The sequence below is a fragment of the Limulus polyphemus genome, unplaced genomic scaffold (assembly GCF_000517525.1).
Source record: "Limulus polyphemus unplaced genomic scaffold, Limulus_polyphemus-2.1.2 Scaffold985, whole genome shotgun sequence".
Classification (NCBI taxonomy): Eukaryota; Metazoa; Arthropoda; class Merostomata; order Xiphosura; family Limulidae; genus Limulus; species Limulus polyphemus.
The window spans coordinates 39,147-51,165 of NW_013666595.1; the positions used below are offsets into that span (position 1 = coordinate 39,147).

Sequence of the window (12,019 nt, forward strand, 5' to 3'; positions counted from 1 at the left end):
TCTCTCCTTATTACCACTATCAGAAACCCATAAAACCTCAATCACATTGGTGTTAGCTTTGATATCCTCAACTTGAACAGGATACACTCACATTTTACATATGATGCTGCTGTTTCCCACCTTTTTAGTACTTTATCAGTATTAAACAACTTATATTCTTGTATGTTATAGACATTCCTGTCATCAAAATTGTCTACATTTAACCAGATTTCAGTTATTCCAACAAATCAGAATTTTTTTCTTACCAATATTTTAATCCCTTTTATTTCTTATACTTCTAGCATTACATGAGTTATAATTTGACGTACCATTTAAAACTACTTTTGTACTTTGTTCCTACACTATACTTTTCTCTACTTTTTTATTTTTCCTCATTATTCTGGCTTTTACCACTGCTTAGACCTAGTTTAAAGTTGCCATTTCAGTTAAGTTAGTAATTCTTGCAAACAAGTTGGCCCATTCATTATTTAAATGTAAACCATCCATTCTGAAAAGCTCCTTTTTTTCCACATAACTGTTCCCATAATTACATCCAGCCAACCTGCTTTGCCCTTACCTATTAACTTAAGCCTACCTTTCAGCCCTAGTGACCTACTTATAATTTCATCCTCACGATTAAGTATTGGCAGTATTACTGGAAGAATTATGTTGTTATGGCCCTTTTTGTTGAAAACCTTTATCAATATCTTGTACTTAACACTAAGCTCCTCTCATTTACTCTTTCCTGTATCTTTAACTCCTACTTCACTACAAAGACTGCATCACCACTTGCACTCTTTACTGTTTCATTGCAACTCTGCTCCTGGATAAAATAATATAATTATTTTCTTCCTACTTATCCCACAGTATCCACTTATCCAAGTCTCTTACTAAAGAATAAACTATAACAATAATCTCCATATATTTTTCATTCCTATCCCTATCTGCACAAGCTAAAGGCTGAACTCTGTTACATATTAGAACCTGCTCATTTTAATGAAATCCACTACTACTAGCCCTGTTAGTACTGTTTTTAACTTCTTGGAATTCATCATTAGTCATTGTATCGTTTGCATGCAAAAACTTAATATCCTTTTTAAATCCTGTTGCTGTTTCACATAGTTTACCATTTTCTTTATCCAATACCCCTATCCTGTTTAGGATAGCCTTCAATTTTTCCTCCATCCTACAAACTCTACATACAAGTTGTTTATCTTCACTGCTAGCTTTTCTAAATGTGCATGCTAGTCTTAAGTTCTCAAATAAAACCCACTTCATGCTTTTGTTGTACCTTACAAACTGTGAGCATTATATCATATACATGCTATATCACAACTTTTATGGATATTGAACCTTTTATAGTTAAATTCAACCCCCCACCCTTTTAAATCTATAACATGTCACTGAGTAGGGAAATCTTCCTTTACAAAATGTAATCTTATTAATTTTGATGTTTCTGTTATACCTTATAATATGAAATCAAATTATTTATGCATCAGAATATTAGCAGGATCCCACTGTTGGAAGATAGCCTGTGTTTTGGCTGATGCTAAATACTTCTGACATATAAATAAATAAATACACAATTTTAATACCTGTTACACATGGTCAAACTTAAAAAGGTATGAAAGCTAGTTTAATCTTCATATACTAAAGAATCATAATTGTTTTCAGTACATAAGGTATAAATTAAAGGGAATCCTCAATAGCTGGGGCTGTCATTACATTTCAAATTGGTCAAGAGATGGAGCTATTGGCTAAAAGCTAGTACTTGAACTTAGAGCCATTCTATGAGCTGCTATGCCTTGGCAAAAATATTAAATTGGATAGTTGAATGTTCATTATTTCTCATCCTGGGGGCCTTGGATGCTAAGATATTTAAACCTTTGGGTTTCCATTTTTAAGAAACAAGTAATTGTTGACACATCTATACATTTTTGTGTATTATGAAAGTTTAGCTCAAGGTCATTCAGTAATGCTTTATTTATTTGATATTTTCAGTCTAAATTTAGTGAGATTCATCCAAAGATTATATTTATTTTTCTCCTTACAGTAAACATTATTTGGATACGTACTGAAACTAAGGTCAGCAAGTAAGCAGTTTTTGCAGTTCCTAAAAATCTATCTGGACCAATGGATGAAAATGGTGAAAAAGTGAAAGGGCAAAAAACAGCTGCCTCGTACAAGTATGTATTAGGATTTGTGTATGAATTAAGTCAGAAATGTAGTTACAACAATTTTGCAAAGCATTTAACATTTTGAAAATTTTTTAACAGAAGCTTTGATCATATATTTTAAATTGAAAACATGTATAATGAAGAATGACAACTTGTTGGTAGAATTTGATGTTTTGACAAAAAAAAGCCCCTAAACAAGGGTTAAGATATGAATTAGGCTTTTGAGAAAAACAAGTTCCTTATTTAAATATTCCCGAAAATTAGTTTTACTTTGAATTTATTAAAAAATGTTTCAGTACTTTTAAAAGTTTTTAAAAACCCTTATGTTTTTATTGTACAAATATATTTGATATGAATAACTGGTTATAAGGGTGATATTAAGAGGTAAAAGAAAAATATTTTCAAGTATACATTTACATTGGTATGTGTGAATTTTTTATTTGTAAAACACCTTGAAAAGACCTATAATTTCATTAAGTATATACTTAAAATGTAATTATAAATATACATACAGCAAATGCTGTTGCAGTCTTTTGGAATTTAATCAACAGAAAGCAATTCTGACATTTTGTATTTGTGTAATGTTAAAACTTTTTACATGATTGTAATTGTGAAGTTATACAAAATGTTTTTATTAATAGTGATGAATGGGAAGAACTCTTTGGTAACAAGTTTTATCTTGAGAAGTTAAGAAATATTGGGCTCAAAGGACAACTGAGAAGTTGTGTATTTCGAAGTATTTGTTGGCGGGTAAGTTTTCAATGTTTTAAAAGTGTTAGCAGTAAAAAAAAATTATAACAAGCATAAGCATAGTAGTACACTTAGAAAATTTATTATTATTTTGGAAATGAGTTAAATCACTGTCATCAGTGTCTTAAACTTAATTACACATGGTGACAACCACAAGAGGACAGTTGAAACATTACCTAATAAAAAGTCCTTGTATAATTGATTCAAAACACATATATATATCCTTTTAAAATGACTGTTATTTTTTTCAGAGCTCAAAAATAAGTTTTATTATATATTAAGTAGAACTTGTACAAAAGAAAGTATTAAACATATTTCTAATGTAACATACTACACTTAAAATATGATGTGATACAAAGCTTTCAAAATGTGCAGAGACCAGAAAAAGGTAGGGCTATGATAAAAAATTATTAACTTCAAAATCTAGTTATTGGTTATACACCAAAATCTAATACAATGGCAGTTTAATTTTTTGTCATTCAAATAGTGCACAGAGCATTCAGTTGGACTTGTATATGAAAAATAAGAAATATTTAATTCTTGTAACATTTGCAATAAAGTAGTTTAAATGCAGTTATTATTCTTTCAGCCATTGTATTTCATAATGATTTGGAAATAAATGGGCAATAACAGGTTCAACTGTATATTGAAATAGAAGAAATATTGTCATGGAAGAAAAAAAACATGAATTTTTAACTGGAGCTCCCATGTACTTTACAATCAACTGGTTCAACTGCTTATCTCGTGTAAATCATCATACGACAACCCTTCATCAATAACAGTGCGACACACTCTCCTGATGCATATGACTCCCTCTATTTGATTCTACCAAACTATCACTTCTTGTTTCGCAGTACTCATGTCAAGATGTTTTAGTAGCGCTCTTCGATTGTGTTTTTTTTTGTTAAACTTTGTATTTTTTTTATCCTATTCCAAAGTTGGTTTTTTTTTCTGTTTTTTTTTTCTTCAAAATTTAACGACTTTTCAAATAACTTATTTTCCCAGTTTTTCATTTTTTTTTCTCATCAACTGATTGTGTTTGATATTTCATTCTTTCACTATGAATTCTGAACTTCAGGTTACCATTTTGGAGGTACTACCTTCTACTAGTGCAAACACACAGGCTATAGGTGGGGGTGATTCGTCTTTGGACTTATCGACTATCATCCACTGTGAGATTGATCATTATATGAGTCAATCTGTTTCTCCTGATCTTGCCCCTATTCCTCCTGAACATGCCAAACCTGTTTGGATCAACAAGGATTTTGGCAGCCTTTTTCCTTCACCTGATTTTGCCACATCTTCCTATGCCCCTATTGCAGAATCAGCTAGGCCGAGTATGGCTTTTTTAGACATGATTTCTCAGGTATGTTCTGTTTTATCCATTTCCCCAATTTCATATGATCCCCTTCCTTCTTTGTTACATGATACCTCCTCCTCTAAGTATTTGGTTTTTCCCCTTCCCAGATACTAGGGTTCGTGCTGGGTGATTTGTTTCTCAAATGGTTGATGTTGCCACCATGCCTTGCCCTCCATGTGCTTTAGATCAGTTTGCTTTGATCTACCATCAAGCTGAATGTCTGTTTCTCGGTTCTCAACAGTTATAATTGATTTTGCCCATGTGGGGAGTGGACCCTGATCATCCTGTTTGTTTATCCCATGCTCAATTTTCTTCCTTCATCTTACTCTGTTGACTCTCCTATGGTACTTGTCTTCCATCCACCTTCTTTCCGAGGCAATCCATAGAGATCCTGAGGGTTTTTCGAGGAATAGCTTCTCCTTGATTACCTCTACATTTGAATGTTTGTCTTCTTTGGCTCTATCCTTACACATGTGGTTTCTCTGTTGTTGGGATCTCCTGGAGAGGTATGCTGCTTTGTCCCAGGCTCCATTACTTATCTCTTGACTTATGTATGGCACCTATTCTACAGCAGTATGTTTTTGGTAATATTCCTGAGACTTTGGAATACTGCAGAGAATCGGTGCAACAACAAACTACCCTTTCTTCTTTGTTGGATCGTTCATCTCATTCAGAGCTTATATCTGCCCCATTTACTGTTTCCCATCCATTTTCTTCCCAACCCTTACCTGTTCCTACCTCCAAGGGTTCCCCATCTCGTCATTATATTCAGTGCAGATGGACATGTCACCAACAGTACTGGTGACTCCCCCATGGGTTCCAGTCCAGTGGGGGATCACTTGATGAATTTTGTTCCCCTTTTTGCCACAGATCTGTGGATTATTTGGGTATTATCCATGGGACTTGTCATCCATTTTCTTTCCTCTTCTCCATTGTCTCAGGCACTTGTTTCCTTTCCATTGCATTGGGATCCTACTACTAGTCAACATCTGTCCAAGGTGGTACAAGATCTTCTCTCCCAGTCAATCATCCTTCTCCAGGTTTTTATTCTGGGCTGTTTGTGGTATCCAAGAAAACCAGGGATTGGTGGCCTGTGATTGATTTGTCCCACCTCAGTCAGTTTTTGTTTCTACTGTGATTTACCATGGAGTCTTTTCCCACCCTCAGATGGGCTTTTTCTCCGAGTTTGTGGATGACCAAGGTGGATGTCGCAAATGCTTATCTTGTCAGTCGAGGAGTTATCTTCAGTTCGCTCATCATGGAGTAATTTATCAATTTTATTCCCTGCCCTTTGGGCTTGCTTTGGCCCATATATCTTTTGTTGAGTGCTCAAGGCTTTTGCCTGACATTTGCATGCTCATGGGTTGCACTTACATCATTACATGAATGATTGGCTTCTGTTAGCTCATTCCGAACAGGAGTCCACCCATCACATTCATCTACTGCTCCTGGAGGCAGCTCGTGTGGGTTGGTTAAGCAAATTAGAGAAGTCATTCCTCATACCAACCCAATATCTTCTCCATCTGGGTGTCTTTTTTCAACACTCATCTTAGTTGGGCCCAACCTTCTCCTTTTCAACTTTGTTTGATGGAGCTTTCAGTTCTCTATGTCTTTACTTCTCCCTCTCTTACAGCTCATGAAGTTCTTTCACTTTTGAAGATGTGATCTTGTCTAAAAGCCGTTATCCTCTTGAGTTGAGCCCATATGAGGTCTCTTCAGTGGGCTCTGGACAACCAATAGAATCTTACGGGGGATTCATTGGAGGCTCGTATTTCTCTTCCTCCTTCCTTTGCAATAGCGCTTACTGTTGAGATGGGGTGTTCCACAAGATCGCTTGTAGGTTTTTCTTTGCAATATATTTGTTTTATTAATATGTGCTTTCTGGACTGTTCTCACCCATGGTCTTCCTGTGTAAAGCAGAAGGGGATAGCTGCCCATCCCAGCCATGCCTTTGATTGAATATATCAAGTATGGTCTACTTTTTAAAATAGGGTTTCTGTGGTTACCTGTTGCACTGTCTCCAGTATTGATATTTCTCAGGACTCTCCACTGCATTTTCTCCCTCTTTTTTTCTCCCAGTGCAGTATGGGAGTTCTTACCACTGTTCGGTCACTGGGGTGGTGGACCAGGGAGGCATCCTCCTGAATGTAATATTGATATACGATACAAGTAATGCTTCAACCATTCAGTTGAGAATAGGGTGGTGGTATTCTGCAGGTGTAGATGACGAAATGTTCTCCAATCTGGTGTTCCATCTCTGTATTGATTAATCTGAGGGGATGCTGTATCTTTGGAGTGAGCTGTCAAAATACAGTTCACCCCTTCGATTGAGAACCCTCATCATTCCTCCACAAGGATGTTGGTTCCCAGTGGCTGGGTTTTGGATTCAGAGCTGAACCAATCAACATAAGTTTTTACATGTCTTATAGGTGTCTCTCTGTCTCACTTAATTATATTCTTGTTCCCTCCACTCGTGTTGTGGGTCACGGTGGTTGGGCATGTAGATTAATACGGTTCTTCTTCTTCCACTATCCCTTGATATTTTCATATACCAAGGATGTTATTGTGCTGAGGGCAGTTTCTGATGGATTGGTTTTGAGTGAGTTAATTTCCATTATTGAGACATCTTTCTTATGCCAATTGTCTGGATGCCAGTTTTCCAGATTGGTCAAACAATTTATCACATTGCTATCATGTGTTCCGTTCACTGAGCTGTGGGTTCGGGATTCCCTCTGTTCTGCTGAACTTGTGGTGAAGACTGTATGATTCTCTTTCCTACCCCCACCAGATGGCTGGGTTTTGGATTGTAGTTGATTTATTGATGGTATGATTCTCATCCTACCCCATGTGAATGTCAGTTCCTGGCAGTTGGGTTTTGGATACAGTTGACTTGCCTTGTATGGTCCATCTCGCCCTAGCCACTCTACACCTTGGGGCACATACTTTGACTTCACCCACATTCCAGTACTCTATAGGATTAAGGTTTGTTATATGGTGGTTCAGATCCTTATCCCACCATTGTTTTTTCCTGTATAGATGTGCTCCTCCCTTTTTCCACCCACATCTGTTAGTGAGAGATCTAGACTGTTTGTAAGTTTAGCCATAAAGAGTGTATAGTGAATTTTTTTAAAGTGAAACTATTGCATATTGTATTATAAGAACACATTAGAGAAGAATAATTTGTCAAATCTCTGTGGATGTGGATGTTTGTTGAAAAGATACAATTATTTAAAGCTCTGGATACAACTGTGGTAACCAACAGTGTAATATAAGTGAAATTATCACTAATTGTATTTTAACAACTGAGCAGAGGAGAATAATTCTTTTTGTCAATTATGTTCTGAAGTAACTGAACAAGCCTGTGTGGACATTGACAAAAAAGAGACAATCATTTAAAGCTCTGGATACAACTGTAGTGATGAACTGTGTAACAAACATTTGTATATATGCTTGACTTGTTTTAGTATATTATTTTAAAACAAATGGACTGTATGCTGTTTGTTTTTTGTTGAAATATATTGCAAGTCACAGACACTTACTGTAAAGAACCCCACCCATCCATATAAGTAAAAAAATTACAGAAGGAGATAGGTATAAAAAATTGTATATCTTTATCTTTTTTGGTTAAAATGGTCACATATTAAAACTTTTTGACCAAATATCATTACCACTTGAAGTTAGTTTGTTTACAGAAATTTGGTGTTCCTTTAAAAAGCTTAAGTTCAGGGTGAAACAGGAATAATAGATTAACAATAAATATTACGGCTAGAACCTCGTTGTATTTAGAGCTTGGTTATAAATAAAACCTTCCTATGTCTGTTGAAACACTGCATTAAGAAAAACAAGCAAACAAATAAAGAAAAAATTTCTGACACTGTACTTTACCTCCTCTCACAGATATGGATATTCTCCTTCAGTGGTGCTCTTTATATGCAAAATTTGTTTTCACATGTCACAAGCCTTGAGATGTACCTCATGATCAACATGGTTCATCTGCATCTTGCATGTAAATAATCATGCAACAACTAATAGGAATGCAGCACACTCTGCTGATGCATGTGACTCTCTATATTTGATTATATTGAACTAACAATTTTCATTTGGCAGTGCTACAGTCAAGATGTGTTTTGTTGTGCTCTATTCACACATTTTTTTCTTTATTAATATCATACGAAGTGGAAACAGTATTTCTACATTTTACCATTGTTTTTTGATTTTATAGTTTTCTGTGCAAACTTACCTTAGTTATTCTTCTTTTATATTTGAATAACTTTCACATTTGGATTGCTTTTTTCCTCTAGTCAGGAATCAAATTGTCATAATCTATTCTGGCAATTATACAGTGGTAGTTTATACCAACCATCAAGGTGGCAGCTGTTCTCATTCCCTTTGCAGTCAAACTTTGGATCTACTTTTTTAGGACCACATGCTTGGTATACATATCCTGGCATGTCATGTTCCAGCTGCTTTCCTCCTAGTGCCAGATCGTCTTTCCTGGCTGGACAAAATTATCCCATGGAGTAGACCCTTGATCATCATGTTTTCTGGTGGCTATTTTCACAATGCCAAGTTAGCTCTTTTTTTTGTCTCTAGTTCTTCATCCAATAGCTGTCGATGCTTTCAGTCAGGATTGGACCAACCAGTACCTATATGTTTATTCTCCCATCTGTTTTCTTCCAAGGGTGATTTTGATCATCTGTGCCACTCCGTGTCTGGTTCTTCTGATTGCTCCTTACTGGCCGGCACAACCCTAGTTTTCTTGATTACTTCAACTCTGTACTGCCCCTCCATTGCCACTTCTTCTCACTCCATCCCATCTTTGTCAACTTCAGTCACTGGTATTTCATCCTGCCCTTCATTTTAAAGTTTGGCTTTTATCAGGTCCTTGGCGAGGTGGTCCATATTGTTTTGGCAGGTCACTTCCTTTTTGGCTCATTCCATATGCTCCATTTGCTCTTCCTCAATGATGGCTTGTCAATGTGTATGGAATGTCTTCCACCGTTGGTTGTTGTGTCAGGGTTTTTTCCCACATCTCAACCCACCGTTCCTCTTATTACTGATTTCCTCATTTGGCTATTTGATCTTGGGACCTCGGTCTTGTCCACTGCTTGATATTGAGCAGCCTTATCACACACCTTCCATTTTTCACAGTACCATCTTGTGTTTACCTGTCCTATCCATGTTGTTACATTCCTTCCAGATCCATAGACATTCTTGTCAAGCAGTCTTTCCAAATTGGGATGTCAGTGTGGTTTTTAACTTCATCACTTTACTTCTATTTGAATCTTTGTCCTCTTGTTCTGTGTTTCACTTGTCCCTTCAGACCTACTTCCTACTCCTATTAATCTGTGGATGTTGTCAGTCTAATATACTTGCCATTGATATCTCCTACAATCTGTACCATTTCACATATGTTCTCCTTTATCTGGGTTGATTTTTTCTTCCCAAGACTTAGGCAGCTTGTGAAGGAAATTCTTCCTTCTTGCTGATTTTGCTTCCTTCCATTTCCCACCTTTATTCCCAGTCTGATCTGGAAGGGCTTCTATTTCCAGTATGTGCTCTTTATTGTTACATTTCCTGCATGGCTTCCATCCATATTTCTTGTTCCTGCCTTTTCAACCCATTGCAACAATCCTCTGTTCATGTCCTTTCTCTTTCAACACTTATCAATTGGGTGTGGCTTTTGATTCGATTGGCTTATTCCTCCTTGTCTTCTTCTTCTCACAATCTGTTCCAGGTGTCATCACATCAGATCAGGCACTTTACCTTTTCTTTAGCATCTCACATCCATTGTTCTTTGGAAGAAATTCTTCAAGTGGGCATGTGGACTACTACATATGTTTATCTCTCACTATTTGCATTGGGTGGCCATCTCTTCCTTGTTGGGATATTGTCTTCTGCCTGTGGCCATTCGTTTAACTTCAGTGAGACTGTGACTGGGTAAGTTATCTTTTTTATATACTTTATTTTGGGGGCTTGTCCCATTTTTTACTGTTAGGATCCTGCTCTGTGGCAAGTGTTGCCTATCCAGGTATACTTAATGCATCACAAATCCACACTGTATGTCCATGATTCCATCATAAAATACTTTATTCCCATGAGCAATAGCACATATTGTTAGATGGGGTGTTCCACAAAATTGCTTATAGGTTTTTCTTTTGCTATATATTTGTCTCATATATATGGCTGTTCCAGACCATACTAATTCATAGACTTACATGGGTAAAGCAGAATGGGATAGCATAAATCAGGGGTGGTCTGCTTTTCAAAATATGGTATAAAAACCATGAAAGGTCACCCATTACGCTGTCTCTGGTGTTTTCTTTCCTCCAGACTGTCCATCGCATTTTCCTACCCCCCCCCCCCTTGTTCTACGATGGAGTATGGGAGACCTTATAACTTTCCAGTTCCAAGCCATTGAGGTGAATGTGATCAATATATATGATATATGTATACATATATACACATACGATACTAACAATATGGAATCCATTCAGTTGAGAGTAGAGTGGTAGTGTTTCGCTGGTGTAGAGGATGAGATGTCTTCCATTCTCATGCTCCATCTTTGAATGGGTTTATCCAAGGGGATGTTGTAGCTTTATAGTGAGCCATTGAGAATTGCAGTTCACTCCTTCAATTTGGATCTCTCATCATACCCCTACATGGATGTCAGTTCCTGGTGGCTGGGTTTTGGATGCAGTTGACTTGCTATGTACAGTTCGTTGCACCCTAGCCTTTTACTCTCTTCCACTTTACTGTCTTCCAAGGGATTGCGATTACAATATCACATGGTTCAGATCCTTATCCAACCAGTGTTCTGTCCTTTTTGGATGTGCTCCTTTCATTTTCTGCCCATGTTTGCAACACCTCTTTCCACACTGGGCATAGAGTATACCTGGTACAGATGTGGTGTGGTCTTCCACATAGAATCCTCTACTGTGAGGATCTCCACTTTTTGGGTGCTCTTCAAATGCTTTCAGAGGGTGCTTCTTTCTTTCCCTCACACTGATCCCTCCACCTATTCAGTGTGGGATTCTAGCTATATTCGTGAGCAGAGGTAAGGTACCGTATTGGAAGTTATGATTTTCTATACTGAAAATGTATTTCTGATACATTCTTGCCTCTCACACTTATCACCCTTCCTCCCCACTGAAAGCCAGTGCTTCCATTTTCTGCCAGAACTTAAAGTGATAGTTAGGAAGAATCAAATAGAGGGAGTCATGTGTGTCAGGAAGGTGTTTTGTACTCCTATTGGTGGATAGTTGTTGCATGATGATTTACAAACGAGATGCAGTTGAACCATATTGATCGTGGGGTATGTGGGAGCTCAAGGCTTGTGGCATTAAAAAATAATTTCATATAAAGGGCAGCACTAAATTAAAATAGCTATATCTGTAAGTAGAGGTAAGTACCTATCAGAAATACATTTTCAGTATAGGAAAATTATAACTTTCAAAAAAGGAAGTAAATGGGATGGCTAATGTCAATCCTTAAGAAACAATGCAAACAAGATAGTTGCGATGATATTTGCATCATCCCTACATAATAGCACAGGAAAAAATTAAAAATATAGCCATATATAAAACTATTCAATCACAATTCATTTTAATTTATTCTATTTTTTTTTCTGAAAACATTCCACTACACTGTGTGACTGTGTATTATGTAGGGATGATACAAATACCATCCCTACTACCTTGTTTGCATTGTTGTTGAAGGGCTGATATTAACCATCCCTACATTTAGTTCACTT

At 36.6% G+C, this 12,019-nt stretch overlaps 1 protein-coding gene across 6 annotated transcripts in view; it reads left to right on the plus strand.

Annotated features, from left to right (window-relative positions):
- The window catches only part of LOC106461555 (TBC1 domain family member 5-like), a 259,839-nt gene that overhangs the window by 16,379 nt on the left and 231,441 nt on the right, over window positions 1–12,019 (plus strand). For 5 of the 6 annotated variants that reach the window (XM_013921391.2, XM_022388548.1, XM_022388545.1 and 2 more), the window contains exons 2-3: window positions 2,033–2,165; window positions 2,798–2,906. In XM_013921391.2, the coding sequence (XP_013776845.1) occupies window positions 2,113–2,165; window positions 2,798–2,906 (162 nt within the window). In that variant the 5' untranslated portion in view covers window positions 2,033–2,112. Of the gene's footprint in view, window positions 1–2,032; window positions 2,166–2,797; window positions 2,907–12,019 lie in introns of those variants that run through there. The other variant, XM_022388549.1, reaches the window with a different exon arrangement.